At 45.2% G+C, this 18,284-nt stretch overlaps 1 protein-coding gene across 1 annotated transcript in view; it reads left to right on the plus strand.

Moving 5' to 3' along the window:
* LOC135182850 (nesprin-2-like) overlaps positions 1–18,284 on the plus strand; it is a 277,205-nt gene that overhangs the window by 209,371 nt on the left and 49,550 nt on the right. Inside the window, exons 91-99 of the mRNA XM_064157392.1 lie at positions 2,933–3,112; positions 4,740–4,868; positions 6,338–6,492; positions 7,999–8,146; positions 9,896–9,990; positions 10,681–10,915; positions 11,737–11,931; positions 12,570–12,695; positions 15,629–15,784. Of these exons, the coding sequence (XP_064013462.1) occupies positions 2,933–3,112; positions 4,740–4,868; positions 6,338–6,492; positions 7,999–8,146; positions 9,896–9,990; positions 10,681–10,915; positions 11,737–11,931; positions 12,570–12,695; positions 15,629–15,784 (1,419 nt within the window). The remainder of the gene's footprint in view (positions 1–2,932; positions 3,113–4,739; positions 4,869–6,337; positions 6,493–7,998; positions 8,147–9,895; positions 9,991–10,680; positions 10,916–11,736; positions 11,932–12,569; positions 12,696–15,628; positions 15,785–18,284) is intronic.

The following is an 18,284-nucleotide window of genomic DNA, read 5'->3' on the forward strand; positions in this document are numbered from 1 at the left end:
AGACAAATGAGATCTCATGCTGAGACCACAGGGTACATTTGACTCTCTCAGGTAGCAAAGCTGTCATTAGGTTCTGACATTTTTGGTTCTTTCAGGCTGCAATAGAGGATTATAATCATCCTTATTTCAGGACAGAGCAATGATTCATCATGCTTTATGAACTTCTAGTCTCATACTGGAAGAAGTTCAAAGCACTCCAATTTGCATGTGGCCACCTAAGAATCTTCATATTATTACAAGGCTGGTGAAGGGCCTGGAACACAAACCCTATGAGGAGAGGCTGAGGGAGCTGGGGTTGTGCAGCCTGGAGAAGAGGAGGCTCAGGGCTGACCTCATTGCTGTCTACAAATACCTGAAGGGAGGCTGTGGCCAGGTGGGGGTTGGTCTCTTCTGCCAGGCAAGCAGCAACAGAAGAAGGGGACACAGTCCCGAGTTGTGCTGGGGGAGGTATAGGCTGGATGTTAGGAGGAAGTTCTTCCCAGAGAGAGTGATTGGCATTGGAATGGGCTGCCCAGGGAGGTGGTGGAGGCACCATCTCTAGAGGTGTTGAAGCAAAGCCTGGCTGAGGCACTTAGTGCCATGGTCCAGTTGATTGGATAGGGCTGGGTGCTAGGTTGGCCTGGATGATCTTGGAGGTCTCTTCCAACCTGGTTGATTCTATGCTTCTATGGGAAAAAGAGTCTCTATATTTCGTATTGTGTCAGTTGCAGCTGACAGCAGCAAAGCTCAGGACCAAAACATTTTCACTTGCTTCTGTTACTGGCTGTGATGTAAATTCATCAGTATGTCAGCCAAAAAGGCTTTACATTTTCTGGAAGCCTGTGGTACGTTTTGCACCTCCCAAGCAAGGCCTGACTGCTAGAGGGCTATTAGCACCACAGAGCCTGTCCTGGGATGTGTGGGTAGGATGCTCTCAGTTTGTTGGGTTTCTGGCAAGTGGTGAGTAAGAAGAATGGTAATAAGTAATAAGGCATATGAGGGAAGTGTGTTTTAAAATACGTGTGCAGTGCAAGACTATTTAATGTCTCTACACTTCTCCCCTAGTATGTATTAGGAAGGTTATGTTTTTATAGGACTTTGTCACCACAGTAAATAAAAAAAGTCTCAGAGAGAGTGAGAAATCAAAATGAGTTATTTAGTAAATGGTTGAAGTGTCAGTTTACAATGGGATCTACTCCAAAGACAGAGAGCAGGAACTAAGAGGCATTGCAATCCTAAGCACAAATCCAGGCTGGGCAGTGGCTGGCTGGAGAGCAGCCCTGAGCAGAGGGACTTGGGGGGGTGCTGGTGGATGAGAGGCTCAAGAGGAGCCAGCATTGTGCACTTGCAGCCCAGAGGGCAAACCAGATGCTGGGCTGCATCAGGAGAAGTGTGGCCAGCAGGGCCAGGGAGGTGATTCTCCCCCTCTGCTGAGACCCCACCTGGAGTACTGCATCCAGTACAAGAGGGATGTGGAGATGCTGGAGCATGTCCAGAGAAGGGTCACAAGGATGCTCAGAGGGCTGGAGCAGCTCTGCTGTGAGCACAGACTGAAAGACTTGGGGATGTTCAGTCTGGAGGAGGCTCCCAGGTGACTTTCTTGTGGCCTTTTAGTATATGAAAGGGGTCTACAAAAAAAGCTGGGGAGAGACTTTTTAGGCTCTCAGGGAGTGACAGGACCAGGGGGAATGGAGCAAAGCTGGAGGTGGGGAGATTCAGACTGGATGTGAGGAGGAAGTTGTTGAGCATGAGAGTGGTGAGAGCCTGGAATGGGTTGCCCAGGGAGGTGGTTGAGGCCCCATGGCTGGAGGTGTTTAAGGGCAGGCTGGCTGAGGCTGTGGCCAGCCTGATCTAGGGTAGAGTGTCCCTGGCCATGGCAGGGGAGTTGGAACTGGATGATCCTTGTGGTGCCTTCCAACCCTGACTGATTCTATGATTGTATGATTTTGCTTTTTAGTGAGACACATCTGCTCTGCTCTTTCCTATCAATCTGAAGTCTGCTCATGATGCATAGAAAAGACAATATCCAGTGGCAAATTCCAAGATGTTGCATGGCTAAAAGTAACTGACAGTTGTCCAGATCAAAAATAATTACATAGATAGTAACAAGTGCACGTACTTGTGCTACCTTTAGAATTTAGCTTGATAGCATCATTTCTGTAGTAAATGGGAACAAATAAGGCTGTCCTCAGTCACTAATGGATATAAAGTAGTGGTATATTTGTAATGTAATAGCATTTCTGCTCTGCAGCATCAGACACTTCCTCCATTTACTAGTCTAAGTCCATTCTGTAGGGAGGCATAGTCTGACTTTTCTCCCTAACCTTTTCTGTAGGAGTAATATCTCACTGCCTGAAGTCAATGGTGTTCCATTGAACTTTCAACTGTGCCACCTCCTGCACTATAGAATCAGTCAGGGTTGGAAGGGACCACAAGGATCATCTAGTTCCAACCCCCCTGCTATGGGTAGGGACACCCTACCCTAGAGTAGGGTGGCCACAGCCCCATCCAGCCTGGCCTTAAGCACCTCTAGGGACAGGGCCTCAACCACTTCCCTGGGCAACCCAGTCCAGGCTCTCACCACTCTCATGCTCAACAACTTCCTCCTCACCTCCAGCCTGAACCTACCCAACTCCAGCTTTGCTCCATTCCCGCTAGTCCTGTCACTCCCTCATAGCCTGAAAAGTCCTTCCCCAGCTTTTCTGTAGGCCCCCTTCAGATACTGAAAGGCCACAATAAGGTCACCTGGGAGCCTCCTCTTATCCACTAGAATCAAGAGAAGCAATTCCCATTATCCTCTAACTTCAGGACTGAAGCTGAGTTTGGCTCCTGGAGGGCATCAACCGAAAGAGCTTGGTTACAGCAACAAAAGCTGCTGAAACTGGCAGTGGCACATGAATGATGATATTAATTTTTGGACTTTTTTTCTCTTCCTTTCCTTTTCTCTCATCAGAATTTACAGCATGGCCTTCAAAACATAGCAGGATGCCATACCCAGATTTCTTTGCTGGCTGATCAGATAAAACAGCAGGCTGGGACAGCTGCAGGAGACGTCCTGTTGGAGAAGCTGCAGCCACTCCAGAGAGCATCTTACCTGGAAAAGATGTTGGAAAGGAAATTAGATGAATTTGAGGTATCTTTTTGAGTATTAAATTTAGATGTCAGTGTGAGGTAACCACTTCCCTAGAGCCCTGTGCTTCTTGAACTGAAATAGAATTTCAGTAAAAATGAAGTTTCTCCATTTTGAAGATCAAGTTCACATCTCTGTTTGGACAGAGGAGGGAGAGACCTGGATCCAGGTTTACCTACATGATGTTCTGCTTACAGAAGTACTATGGCATTAACTTGCCCTCTGCATAGATATTCCAGAGAAAACTTCCAAGCAAATGTACTGCTGTACATTTATTGATGTAAAATTAGTCTGTTGCTGTGAAAAAGTCTGGTTTCAACAAATTGTTCTATTCTACAGTAAGTCTAAACTCATCCAGAAATTTTCAGCCAGCTTTATTTGTAACTCCATGTACCAGCAGAGTTCAGTGACTAGAAGCCAGATATTTTTGTGAGGACAATATATTCCAGTGCAGAGCCACAAAAATGATTAAGGAAGTTGAACATCTTCCTTGTGAGGAGAGACTGAGGGAGCTGGGTCTTTTTAGCTTGGAGAGAAGGAGACTAAGGGGTGACCTGATTAATTCTTATAAATATGTAAGGAGTGAGTGCCAGAAGGATGGAGCCAGGCTCTTGTGGTGATGCCCAGTGACAGGCACTTAGTGCCATGGTCTAGTTGACTGGATAGGGCTGAGGGGGTGAGTTGGACTGGATGATCTTGGAGGTCTCTTCCAACCTGATTGATTCTATGACAAGGGACAATGGGTGGAAGTTGAGGCATAGGAGGTTCCATGTGAACCTGAGGAAGAATTTTTTCACTGTGAGGGTGACAGAGCACTGGAACAGGCTGCCCAGGGAGGTTGTGGAGTCTTCCTCTCTGCAGATAGTTGAGAACCATCTGGCTGTGTTCCAGTGTGAACTGCTCTAGGTGATCCTGCTCTGGCAGGGGGACTGGACCAGATGATCTTTTGAGGTGCCTTCCAGACCCTGACATTCTATGATTCCTCATATTCCCTGTAAACTTTTTGCTCCATGAAAAATTTATCTGGTGTAACCTTGTATTATTGCCACAGAACCACTTAAAAAATGTGTTGCTGTTTCAGTGTTCTTAGAAATGTGGAGCTTAATTCTTGCAGGAAAGAAAAAGTTTTCCCAGTGCTCTTCTGCCTCACCCAGAGAAACTAATACTAAACAAATACTTTGAATTTCAGCCCTAGTTACTTCTCTCCATAGAGCTCATGTGAGCTGCACAACCTGAGCTACAGGGCACATAGGTGTAGGCCCTCTACGTACCTCAGAGAAAGCTCAAAGATACAAATTCCTTCTCTCTTCTCATCTAAATTTTGGCTTTCAAATTTCACAGTAAATCAAAGAGCCCAAAGCTGTGAAAAGGTATTGGTGATGTCCCTGTTCCTTCCAGATAGATACAAATCTCTCAGGATTCAGAGACTTGGATTCTTGCACTTAGTTATGGTTTAAATTTCCCTCTCATCCAGTGTTAAAAATAGAAGAAAATCAGTAAGTGAGCTATATATTGGAATTTGGATATGTCATCTGCTTGTTTTCCCACTGCTAGTGCTTGTTACTCCTTTCTGTGTGCTGGATACATGCTTTAAACCATAATTAATGTGGTTATGCAATATTCACCCTAGTTCAATCTTTTACAACTGGAGGATTTCAAGAAGTGCCTTGAAACGCAGGAGGGTCACGTCAAGAAATGCGCAGATGCCTTGGATGGTCTCTGTCTAGAGGGAGAAACAGACAACTCAGACCTGCTCATGGTATGTTTGGATTCCCAAGTACAAAAAGATACTGCTCAGATTCAGTTAGGGTGAGAGCCCCACAGAATGGGTTTGGGAGCTCCTGAATTTGGATCAGAACTCTCTTAGCTGAGCTCAAGACCCTGAGAATTGGGTTTTGGTGATTTCAAGCTGCACCAGGGGAGGTTTAGGCTGGATGGTAGGAAATGGTTCTTCACAGAAGGGGTTATAAAACATAGGAAAGGTCTGCCCTTGGCAGTGGTGGAGTCACTGCCTCTGGAGGTGTTTAAGTAGCATGTGGACCTGGCATCTAGAGACATGGTTTAATGCTCACCCTTCAGTGCTGGGTCGAGAGTTGGACTGGATGATCTTTGAGGTCTCTTCCAACTGGATGTTTCTGTGATTCTGTGATTCCAGCTCTTGCCTGCTTCAAGGAACTCTTTGTGTTCTAAGTATCATAGCTGCAGCACTTCTATTGGAGTATCAGTAATCTCTTCTGAAACACAAAAGCCAATTATTTAACTTCATTAAAACTCTAACTGTGCCTTGCAGACCAAATGCCTGTGTGGAGGGAGGAAAACCACATAGATTTAGGGTCGATGGGAGATCTCTGTCCCTAGCTTTACTCAGGTGCTACCCTGTTGCCCTCATTGCAAGGTACAAAGTAAATCTGCAAGTGCTAGCTCTTGGATATCTTAAAGGACATAGGACATAGAATCAACCAGGTTGGAAGAGACCTCCAAGATCATCCAGACCAACCTATAACCCAGCCCTAACCAATCAACCAGACCATGGCACTAAGTGCCTCATTCAGTCTTTTCTTGAACACCTCCACCACCTCCACCACCTCCCTGGGCAGCCCATTCCAATGGGAAATCACTCTCTCTGTGAAGAACTTCTTCCTAACATCCAGCCTATACCTACCCTGGCAACAACTTGAGACTGTGTCCCCTTGTTCTATTGCTGGTTGCCTGGGAGAAGAGGCCACCCCCCACCTGGCTACGATGCCCCTTCAGGTAGTTGTAGACAGTAATAAGATCACCCCTGAGCCTCCTCTTCTCCAGGCTGCACACCCCCAGCTCCCTCAACCTCTCCTCATAGGATTTGTGCTCCAGGCCCCTCACCAGCTTTGTTGCCCTTCTCTGGACACATTCCAGCACCTCAACATCTCTCTTGAATTGAGGGGCCCAGAACTGGACACAGTACTCAAGGTGTGGCCTGACCAGTGCTGAGTACAGGGGAAGAATAACCTCCCACAGGGGAAGAATAACCTCTGCTCAGTACTGCTGGAAAAGTGGGCCTCCTGTAAGAAACAGTGACTTTTTTGTGTCCTGTATTCTTTGAAGTTAACGCTGAGATGCTGGGAGTTTTTTGGGTTGGCATTTTAAATGCATCATATTCAAAGGCTTCTTAGAGAAAAGGCTCCTGTATTTTTTTGAAGTGAAAGGCAGGCAGTATTTTCTTACAGTTTATTTTTTGTTAACTTGCAGAATCACACACTGGAGCTTGCTGCACTTTCTCCATGCATAGAGAGTCTGAATGAAGCAAGTATTAAGCTGCCGCTCAGTGATTTCACCCTGAAGAAAATGCAGAACCTGGCTCGGCAGTGGAGTCAGAAAACAGCAGCTGCTCTGGAGTGCTGCAGGTATGAAATGCAGACCAAAAGAATCACTACTGCCTGTTTTCTGCTCTGTGAGGAAAATCAAAATTGAATTAAAGCATGAGAAGTTTTGCAGTCTTTGCTCAGGAGCTTTCCCCATTTAATTCCTGTCCTTTCAATTTACTCAGTTATTCAGTGGCTGTTTCACAGGCTCACAGGATGTTAGGGGTTGGAAGGGACTCAAGGATCATCAAGTTCAACCTCCCTGCCAGAGCAGGACCACACAATCTAGCACAGATCACAGAGGAACATATCCAGACAGGCCTTGAAAGTCTCCAGAGAAGGAGACTCCACAACCTCTCTGGGGAGCCTGTTCCAGTGCTCTGGGACCCTTACAGTAAAGAAGTTCCCCCTTGTGTGGAGCTGGAACCTCTTGTGCTGCAATTTACACCCATTGCTCCTTGTCCTATCCCAGGAAGCAGTGAGCAGAGCCTGTGCCCCCACTCCTAAATATCCTTCAGATGTTTGTAAACATTGATTAAAACCCCTCTCAATCTTGTCTTCTCCAGACTAAACAGCCTCTCCTCATAAGGCAGTGTCCTTCAGTCCCCTAATCATCCTTGTAGCTCTCTGCTGGACCCTCTCCAGCAGATCCCTGTCCCTCTTAAACTGGGGAGCCCAAAACTGAGTGCACTATTCAAGATGAGGTCTCACCAGGGCAGAGTAGAGGGGAAGGAATCTCCTTTGATCCATTAGACACACTCCTCCTAATACACCCCAGGATCCCATTGGGCTTCTTGGCCACAAGGGCACATTGCTGTGCCATGGTTAATTTGTTATCCACCAGCATTCCCAGGTCCCTCTCCACAGGGCTGCTCTCCAGCAGATCACCTCCCAGCCTGTACTGGTGCAGTTTATTATTCCTCTCCAGGTGCAGAACTCTGCACTTGTCCTTGTTGCACTTCATCTGGTTCCTCTGTGCCCAGCTCTCCAGTCTGTCCAGGTCTCCCTGGATGGCAGCACAGCCTTCAGCTGTATCAGCCAAGCCTCCCAATTTGGTGTCAGCAGCAAACTTGCTGAGCAGACTCTGTCCCCTCATCATTGTCACTGGTGAAGATGTTGAACAGGACTGGACCCAGCACTGATTCCTGGGTGACTCCACTGGTTACAGCTCTCCAGCTGGACCTAGCACCATTGATCACCACTCTTTGAACTCTATCTTGTAACCAGTTCCTAAGCCACCTCACTGTCTGCTCTTTCATCCCACACTTCCTGAGTGTGCTCACTAGAATATTATGGGAGATATTTGTGAGATGTTTGTATTCCAAGTCACTTGAAAGAGGAGTCTGGATGTTTCTATGTGAAAAGGGTAGCAAAGTTCCAAACAAACCCTTACTTATGTTAGTATTACCAACCACTGTGTTAGGCTGTAGGCAAAGACACCTAGAAAAACAACCAACACCACAGATTCTGATGGTTTTGGACTAGACCTCTAGAGCTCCATTCCCAACCAGTGCATTCCATGATTTTGTGATTTCATTTGTTTTACAGCATGCTTGAGGAAACTCAAAGTGATGAAAAAAAATTCTTTCAGAAATGTGAGAAGTGGATGAAATTCCTGGAAAAAATGAATGAGGCCTTAAAATCAAGTCTTCCAGGAAGGTTTGAAGAACTGCAAGAGCAACAGAGTGTGTATGAGGTAAAGCTAAATCTAAAACTGGAAGCATCATCTTGACTGGTGAAGGTGGGAGGAAATCAGTAGCAAATGCCATGCCTTTTTCCGCTGAATCCGGGCAGAGTTTTACAGAGCATTTCACTCTTGAAATGTGGCCAGAACTATTCAAAGGAGGACTTTGAAAGTCCTTTTCTGAAATCACAGAATCCTAGAACCAACCAGGCTGGAAGAGACCTCCAAGATCATCCAGTCCAACCTAGCACCCAGCCCTGTCCAGTCAACTAGACCATGGCACTAAGTGCCTCAGCCAGGCTTTGCTTCAACACCTCCAGGGACAGTGCCTCCACCACCTCCCTGGGCAGCCCATTCCAATGCCAATCACTCTCTCTGCCAACAACTTCCTCCTAACATCCAGCCTAGACCTCCCCTGGCACAACTTGAGACTGTGTCCCCTTGTTCTGTTGCTGGTTGCCTGGGAGAAAAGACTAAGCCCCACCTGTCTACAATGTCCCTTCAGGTAGTTGTAGACAGCAGTGAGGTCACCCCTGAGCCTCCTCTTCTCCAAATGGATGGATCCCTTTTGCAGGGATCAGACCTTTAGGAGTGCATCCTGTAGTGCTGCTTCAGACTGGAGGTGAGGAGGAAGTTGTTGAGTATGAGAGTGGTGAGAGCCTGGAATGGGTTGCCCAGGGAGGTGGTTGTGGCCCCATGGCTGGAGGTGTTTAAGGCCAGGCTGGATGAGGCTGTGGCCACCCTGATCTAGGGTAGGGTGTCCCTGCCTATGGCAGGGGAGGTTGGAACTAGATGATTCTTGTGGTCCCTTCCAACCCTGACTGATTCTATGGTTTCATGGATATCTTGTATTTTCCCAAGCCTGAGGTTATTGCCTCTCTGCCTGTCCCAGAGCACTGGAAGCTTGTGACAAATACCAGCCTACCTACCAGTTTTTGGGAAGAATTGCATTGAAACAAACTCTTACCACAGCTTATTTCTGGTTTGACCAGTTGTTAGGTTTTGGTGGAAATCCTACTTAGTGGCATTTTTCCAAACACTTGCTGTTTGTTATGGAGAGATGGTGTGTCACCTGTGTATGACAGGGTCTGTTCAGAGGAGAAGGTCCTTTGCATGCTGGCCTTAGCCTGTGGGTGCAACTCCAGTGAAGTGTCTAGCTAAAGAGTTTGTCCTAGCAACAGGAGGACAGAAAAACAACCAAAGTACTGAAAAAGTCCAATCATGTGGTAAATGGTAAACCTCATGGACTGTTTGAGTGAGCTTTGTGCTGCCATGACAAAACACAGTCTCATACTACCCAGAGTTCTGTGTATTCAGTGTGAAGTCTCTGCATGCTGGTGATCTTTTCATTAGGGTCCACAGAAAGGTATTTTCTGTCTTTCACTCAGACCTCCCAGTCAATTCAGTACTTTTCCTTGTGATAAGGAGTAAATTCACCTTTTTAAGTAGCTTTTTGGGTACCTTTTCTAGGAGTTTTTGTCTGGATTGCATTTCTTATGAATGAGTCCAGCAAACATTAGGCTTGAGATTGCCTGTAACATACAGCTCCTAGTGGGTTCTGTGACCACATATGTGCAAATGCCTCCTGGTACCCCAACAGTATAGAATCTTTTAGGATGCCTTTGATATTAGCACTTCATAATAAGAGCTTTGAACATCTGAAAGTAAATAAATGCTGTCACTGCAGAGGAGCAGAAGCAGCTTTCACTGCAGAGGTTGTTCAGTGCACACTTACAGCTGTTGTTCTCCTGCTGTTTTCAGAAGCTGCAAACTGAGGTTTCCATAAATCAGCAGAGATTTAATTCTATCATAGAAAAAGTTCTACCCTCCTTGGAATCTGGAGAAGCAGAGAAAAGGTAATCTATTTGTGTGACCACTTCAGTCTGAAGCCCGTGGCTTGGCTTAAAGCTACCCCAGGGAAGGTAGGGCTAAGCTCAGCAAAGCTGCTGGCCTGAAGTCTTGCAGCTCCCTCCACAAACACAGGCATTTGTGCAAGAGCTAACGTGGGGGCCAGAGCCTCCTGCAGAGGAGCAGAACTGGGAGATGGAGTTGTCTTAATCCCTCCAGCTAGATCTGCTGCATCATGTAACTGTGCTGTAAGGAGAGGCCAAAAGCCTGTTTGAATGGGTTTGCTAACACCACACAGAGCCTTTTCACTTGTCTATGAGGTCCCACTGCTGTAGGAGACTCTGATAGTTGAACTGCCAGCTAAACAGCCTGGGAAAAGCACAGATCAGTTTTGCAGCACCATCAGAGACCTTGCCTCACTTGCATCGACCTGCTGGTTCTTCAGACAAGCATTTAGTGCTTATTGTTTTTTGCAACAATGACTTGCATCATCCATTCTCACATCGTGTAAAAGATTTTTTTGATTGCTCTAAAGAGCAATCAAAACAGAGAACTGGGCTGAGCTTAAGGCTGCAGAAACTTTATTGCATAGTGGTATTGTAGTTGGAATACAAAGCTGCAAATGGAAATCCAGCACAGTTGTTGTAAAATGGGGTCTTGAGGTCAAAATATGTTAACAAAATATGTTTCTTTTTCAGAAGAGAGATTATTTCCAAGGTCACATTGATGAAAGAGCAGTGGCAGAATGTTAGCTGGATGGTTCAGCAGAGGAAGAAAGATATCGATGAACTCATGAGGCAGTGGCAGCTCTTCAGGAGTTCCCTGCTGAGTCTCAGCAGATTCCTTGCTAATACAAACAGCTTCATCACAGCTGTGAAGAATCAGAACTGCCATAGCCTTTGCCAGCTTAGAAATCTAATTAAAGATTTCAAGGTACTGTATTTCCTTTGCACAAAGCTAAAAATCTGTGGGTTTTAACTGCCGTAGAAAAGAGTCTGTCCTGTGCCATATTTTAGTATCTTGATTTTTCCATGCAGTGATGCACTTCTTTGATTTCTGTTTAAGTAAAAGAAGCCATGAACTTAACAGCTGCTTAAGGCAATCTGAAATCTTTTGCAAGTACTTTATTGAATGCTGCTTGCATGGCCAAGGTTTATTGTGTTCCCACACCCCAAATGGTTTTGGATTAACACCTTAGCCCTGTTCCGTTTGGCACTTGCCCTACTGATTTCACCTTTCTTTTGACCGGCTGCGTAGAGGTGATTTCAGTAGATTTTACAAGTGAGTGCTCCTGCCTTTTCCTTACTGAGAAAAGCCAGAGAAAGCTTCTCCCTCCTCTCCAAATTGCCCTTTCTCCTGCTGATGTTTTACAGAAAGAAACAATGGTCACCACTGCTTGTGTTACAGACCAGTTAGTGTGGAAGGCAAATGATTGCTGATGGCTTACTTCACTTGATGTCATGATCAATGGAGCTGTTACCTCTGAAAATTTTGCCTTAGTGGTTCTTCCTAGAGGCGTTGACTTGAACGGGGTTTTGATTCAGAATTACTCAGACTGCTGCCTTTGCACTCTGTATAGAGTCTGTGAAAAACTATTGTACAGTTTTAGAGATCAGAAAGAGTCTGATTTTTTTTTTCCCCTGAAATTACTTTTCTATAGATGTGCACAGACGAGTGCCTTGTGCCTTTTGAGAGGCTTCACTTCTTCCCCTGGTGCTTTTGTTAGAAACGGTTAATGTTTCTTTCTCTTGAAGAGTAAGGCAGTGATCCTGCAGAGGTGGCAAGCCCTGTACTCTGTAGTCATCGATACCGGGGAGAAGCTGCGCTCTGTCTCCGATCCAGAGACCAGTGCTGTTCTCCAGGAGGAGCTCAGCCAGTTACAGCAGAGCTGGGGGGACACCCAGGTGGAGCTGGACAAAATGACAGTGCAGATGGCAAACACCCTACAGGTAGGAGCAGCACCTGCTTCTCTATTTTTGGGTCTGAAGACCTTTGCTTCCAATCCATGCCCAGGGCTGAGCTCTGTAGCTACAAGCCAAATCTGAGCATCTGCTCTCTGCTCTGAGGGAGGTGCCTGTCATGCACCATCAGGGCTTGTGGGAAGCTAAATCTGTGGTCCTCTGCTTCTGCAAAGGAAAATGAGGCTGTCATCCACTTGTTCCTACAATAGATGTTCCCACTCTGCTTGTTCTCGTGCTCCACATGGCCTGGAGCTCTCTCCTGCTTCAAAGTGTGAAGCCTGATCTAAAACTGAGGTTCAAGATTATTCACATGACTTGTGGCTCCTGCTGTTTCACCTCTAAACAGATGGGTAGGTCATGGCTAGACAGTACATAACTACACCTGCTAAAAGCCTCTCAGGTGGAACAAAAAAAAAAGAGCAGAAATGCTCTGTAAGACAAACCTGAAATGCAAGAGAAGGCACAAGCTCTGTAAATCCAGGCACCAAACTCTTGTGCCAAGTTACCAGAGCACATGATTAGGCATTTCAGTGGTTGAAGAGGCTGTTTTGTGATGCATCCATGTAGTGCAACATGTCGTGATGAAGTGCAAACCTTTTATAACCTCCTTGGGTCTCCTTGAGCAGAGCTGGGACTCCTGTGAAAACCAAATCAAGGATTTAGAAAGCAAGCTGCAAGAGCTGAAGGAGAAAGTAAAAGATCCACTTCCAGTTGAACATGAAGAACTCTACAAAGCCAAGGAACACATTAAGGTATTGAACAGCCATAGTGTATTTAAATAGATGTAGTCTTTTCACTAGGTCTGATCCCAGTGAAATCAGTTCTCTTACCTGCACTGCAGGGACATGAATTTCTAGCCTTTATGTCCTGATTGCTGTCAATCAGCAAAGCCCAAAGAAGATTACAAGAGTAGTAGTAGTGTTTGGATTTTATTCCCTGCTGCTGCTTCCTATTTCTGAATGTATAAGCTAAGCAGTTTTTCAGAGCCAAGGGAAGAATCTCCCTGATCTCAGCTCATTTGGCTGCTCTTCTAATGGCCAATTCTTCCTTTTTGTTTACCAATCCATTTTGGGCAGGGAGCTCCTCAGGCAAGAGACCTCGCAAGTCTGCAAAGCACTATGCAGATGTGAGAATAATTAAGGAAGGAAAATTAAGAGTAAGGGAGTGGCAAAATTCCCTTGCAGCCCGTAGTGCTGCATGGAAAGTCAAACAGCAAAGCAGGTTTTCCCAAGGGACAGGAGACATGTGGTCTGGGCTGGTCAGTCTTTCATCATCCTTTTATTAAGTGCTCTGTTGACCTCTGCAGTGGGAATGAATCAGTCTAATAACAAGCTAAGGCTTTGAACTCATTATCAGCTGTCTAAAATCTTCGTTGTGAGTGCTGGCTGCCTTCTACTGCTAGGGCAGCAGCAGTTTTGCTGTAGCCCTGAGTTACTTGTGAGATGGCAGCACGCAGCTCCTGCAAGAGAAATTCAGCTGGAGAGGCATCAGGGTCAGACAGTGGCAGTGCAATTCAGCTCTTGGGTGTCACAGTGAAATAAAATGAAGGACCAAAATGGCCTGGGAAAGAGGGACTTTCTTTCCTCTCCCTGCATTTCACTCTTCTATGGAATAAAGCTGTTTTTCTCTCATGCCTGGACCTTACATGAGGCTGTCAAAGTGTCATGAAATGTCATTATTGGCTCCATTAGTGCAGGGATTCGACCCTTGTTGAGATAAATGGCTGTATGCACTTCTGTAGAGAGTAATTTCATGTGAGCTTAGCTGAATGTTACTTTCAGGTTTATCTGCTGCGTTTTGGGTTGGTTTTCTTTCCTCCAGTGTCGAAGCAAAACAGATTATGATAGATTAATTTTAGTCTCAGGTTTATCTGCTGGGTTTTGGGTTGCTTTTTTTTTCCCCAGTGTTGAAGCAAAACAGATTATTATAGGTGAATTTTAGTCTCAGGTTTATCTGCAGGGGTTTGGGTTGCTTTTTTTTTTCCCAGTGTTGAAGCAAAACAGATTATTATAGGTGAATTTTAGTCTCAGGTTTATCTGCAGGGGTTTGGGTTTTTTTTCTTCCAGTGTTGAAGCAAAACAGATTATTATAGATTAATTTTAGTCTCAGGTTTATCTGCTGGGTTTTGGGTTGTTGTTTTTTTTTCCTCCAGTGTTGAAGCAAAACAGATTATGATAGACTAATTTTAGTCTCAGGTTTATCTGCTGGGTTTTGGGTTGTTGTTTTTTTTTCCTCCAGTGTTGAAGCAAAACAGATTATGATAGATTAATTTTAGTCTCAGGTTTATCTGCTGGGTTTTGGGTTGTTGTTTTTTTTTCCTCCAGTGTTGAAGCAAAACAGATTATTATAGGTGAATTTTAGTCTCAGGTTTATCTGCAGGGGTTTGGGTTTTTTTTCTTCCAGTGTTGAAGCAAAACAGATTATGATAGATTAATTTTAGTCTCAGGTTTATCTGCTGGGTTTTGGGTTGTTGTTTTTTTTTCCTCCAGTGTTGAAGCAAAACAGATTATGATAGACTAATTTTAGTCTCAGGTTTATCTGCTGGGTTTTGGGTTGAGTTTTTTTTCCTCCAGTGTTGAAGCAAAACAGATTATTATAGGTGAATTTTAGTCTCAGGTTTATCTGCTGGGTTTTGGGTTGGTTTTTTTTTTCTCCAGTGTTGAAGCAAAACAGATTATTATAGATAAATTTTAGTCTCAGGTTTATTTGCTGTGTTTTGTTTAGTTTTTTTTCTTTCTCCAGTATTGAAGCAAATCATATTACCTTTTTAATGATTCAGCTAAGTGACTGAATCAAAAGACCTGTAAAAACACTCACAAGGCTTGGACCTAGCATTCTGCTCCTGATTAAGAAACAGGTATTTTTTCCCCTCTAAAATGAGACAGATTGGATCCTCGGTGGTGTTTTGTTTGATTGCTTGTTTGAGGAAGCAGTGACACTTCCCAGGAACCACCTTGCAAAATGAGCTCAAGTATCTTGTGTGTACAGCATCATGCTTCCAAGCTGCATGCAGTGGTGTCTCTGCTATTTACTCTGCTTTTTAGGTGATGATTTTAACACTTAGAAGGAAAATCTGTAGCCTCATTATGAAGAGAAGAAGGAATCTGAGGAACAAAGCTGAAGAGAACACGTTTCTGTGAATGAGCAGTTTAAAATCCCCACAGTTTGGGCAACTTTGATCAAGTGCTTGTGATACAATCCATTAGAGAAGGAAAACAGTTTTATTTTGAAACATTTCAACACATACCCTGAAACAGGAACAAATGCAGGTGGAAAAACAACTTGGCCAAAACTAAACTAAAAAAAAAAAACAAAACAAAACAAAAAAAAAAAAAAAAAAAAAAAAAAGAGCAAATTCCAAACCAAAAAAACCTCACAGATGTGGGCACATTCCTTCCTGGATGTCAGCCCCAAACACTGCCCTGGAGCTATGGGGAACTGCAGGGGGTCAGGCAGTGCTTTGGCACTTCAGGATGCAGCTGAGGCTGATGCTCCACCAGTGCCTCAGCACATGCTCCTCCAGAGCTCCAGTAGACCCCTAGTCCAGTCCAGCCAGCAAGCTCTGCACAAGCTGCTGCACATTCCCCTCCTCTCCTCCCCCACAGCCCAGGCAGGGATTAAGGAGTAGGTTTGGAAACCAGAGGAGCTTAGTGCCAAGGCTTGTTCTGGGTGCGTTTCCATGCAGGAGCTGGAGCAGTCGCTGGCAGACTGGGCCCACAAGATGAAGGAGCTGCAGGCCATGAAGGTGGAGCTGACTCATTGCATCCTCACCGAGGACATGATGGTGCTCAAGGAGCAAGTCGAACATTTGCACAGGCAGTGGGAAGAGCTCTGCTTGCGAGTAAGTCTTCATCTCCTCTGTGGTATTATAGCAGGATGCTGACAGGGTCCGGCAGAAGAGGGAGAGCAGGTCAACAGATGGAGTTTCTCTAGGAGCTGGCTCACTTTTGCAGTCCTGGGTGGGAATGGGGCTCCTCCTGGTCAAGCTGACCAGAGCTCAAGTTTGCCTTCCTTTTATTTCTTGTTTTGGTTGTGTGGGTTTTGTTTATTTGATTGGTTTGGTTTTTTGCTCTGGGGGGGGGGGGGGGGTTGTTTCGTTTGTTTCGTTTTGCAAACCTTTGGTAACAGTGAGTGCCTGAAGTACACAGGGCTCACACCATTGCTGAAGTAGATGGCTTTGTTCTGGGCTGCCAATGGGACGGGGGTGGGAGAGAGAGAGGGATAAGCACAGGAATTGCCTGAAGGCATGCAACAGGGAAAGGAAGGGGGAAGGTCTTTGCAATTTGATGCTAAAAAAATATAAACGCCAGGAGTTCATAAAGAAAAAGGGGTTTAAATGTCGACTCTTTGGGTTTGAACACCTGAGAACTGACTTGCCTTTTCTGTAACAGTGAAATACTGGGAGCCATTTGGACTCTGTGGCTTTTTTGCTATATTGGATTTAATTTAGTGCTGCATGTCAAGTTGCTGGGGAACATTTACCAGCAAAGTCACATGAACTTGATTCATTAGGTTATTATGCAGTTTGAATGGGTGTTTACTTTGTCCTGTTAACAGGATTGGCAGAAGTAAAATACTCGGGGTCTTAAAGTTATTGTGGTTGGCTCCACATCCCAGCAAGCCCAGCTCTCCCCTCTCTTTATTGACAAGTCAATAGCTTTTATTGTGCAGCTTGTAAAGAAGTATTGAAGTGGGTTATTATTTCATGCCCAACCTTACTCAGGCAAAGGTAAAGCAATCTTGGTGGGAATATTGCTGGGGTAATGAACAGCTCTGCTTATTTCATTAATGCAGATGTGATGAAACAGCTTTTGGGTTTGGTTTGGGGATTTTGGTTTTTGGGTTTGGTTGGTTGAGTTTTTTGGTTTGGTTTGGTTTGTTTTCGTTGCAAGGAGAAAGCAAAATGTTGTGTCTTAAGCTAGATGGTTAATACACAACCAATGTCTTTCGTTATTATTTCTGAACTAGAGACATGCTAGCCCCCTCCTGAGAAATACAGGACATCATTTTTTAAATCAGAATGCCTGAACTATTTTCCTAGTAGCAATCTGCAGCGAAGCTTATAAATGTGGACTTAGTTTCTTTTCATTGCTTGGTGAATTGCTGGTGGCTGTCACTTCAGCTGTGGTGAGCAGCTTGAAAATTAAGCTTTTTTTCTTTTTAAGCTTTATTAAGCTGAAAATAAATGTTGTATATTCTGATCTAGGGTGGAGTGTCCCTGCCCATGGCAGAGGGGGGTTGGAACCAGATGATCCTTGTGGTCCCTTCCAACCCTGACTGATTCTATGACTGTTGAGGGGTCAGAGACAAATCCTAATGCACTTGGCAACTCTAACATTGTGCAAGTTAGGAGTGCAGAGTGGGGAGGATGTAATCTCATTCAGTGCAGGCATGGACATAGAATCATAGAATCAACCAGGTTGGAAGAGACCTCCAAGATCATCCAGTCCAACCTAGCACCCAGCCCTATCCAATCAACCAGACCATGGCACTAAGTGCCTCATCCAGTCTTTTCTTGAAGACCCCCAGGGACGGTGCCTCCACCACCTCCCTGGGCAGCCCATTCCAATGGGAAATCACTCTCTCTGTGAAGAACTTCTTCCTAATATCCAGCCTATACCAGATGATGCCCTTCCAATCCTGACTGATTCTATGATTCTCTACCACAGTCTATCCAGGTAGTGATTTCCTCTATGTATTACCTTCAGATTTTATTCAGGAAAAAAAAAATATCATTCCATCTGTCTTGGAGAGAAGAATGTGATGACATTAACGTGCCTGTATCAGGCACACAGAAATCTGTAGTGTGAAGAATCTGTTCAGTGCTGAGCACACTGAAATGTTTACACAGCCCTAATGAGCACCCAGAGAGCCTGCACTGATGCTTAGTGCTGGACGGCAGGGTAGAGGAGCAGACTGTATCAGCGCTGCTGCCAGCAGGACTGCTTTGTTTCGGCTAACAAATGAGAGTAGTCAAGGTGCATTGTGTGGGGAAAAATCGGCAGTATAAATGCAAAGAGGTGAAAAAGCCTTTGAGAGGCAGAGGCGGCTGCAGCTGTCACCGCCACTGCGGCAGGACAGCCAGATGCCTGCGCCGGACTGCGCAGGGACACAAACACACTCAGTGAGCAGATGCACTCAAGGGATTAGCCTTTTCATAGCTGCCTTTGCAGGGCGCATGTAGGTCGAAGATTTAACTACCGGCATCGCCAGAGGCCAATCCTAATGAACGCCAGCCTACGGGTTGAGCCCGGCCCTTGCTATTCCTTGGGAATATCAAGCTTTCCCAATTCCTTTGGGGATGCTCCGTTTGCTCCTGCATCGTGCCAAGGTGTAAAATA

The sequence above is a fragment of the Pogoniulus pusillus genome, chromosome 1 (assembly GCF_015220805.1).
Source record: "Pogoniulus pusillus isolate bPogPus1 chromosome 1, bPogPus1.pri, whole genome shotgun sequence".
Lineage (NCBI taxonomy): Eukaryota > Metazoa > Chordata > Aves > Piciformes > Lybiidae > Pogoniulus > Pogoniulus pusillus.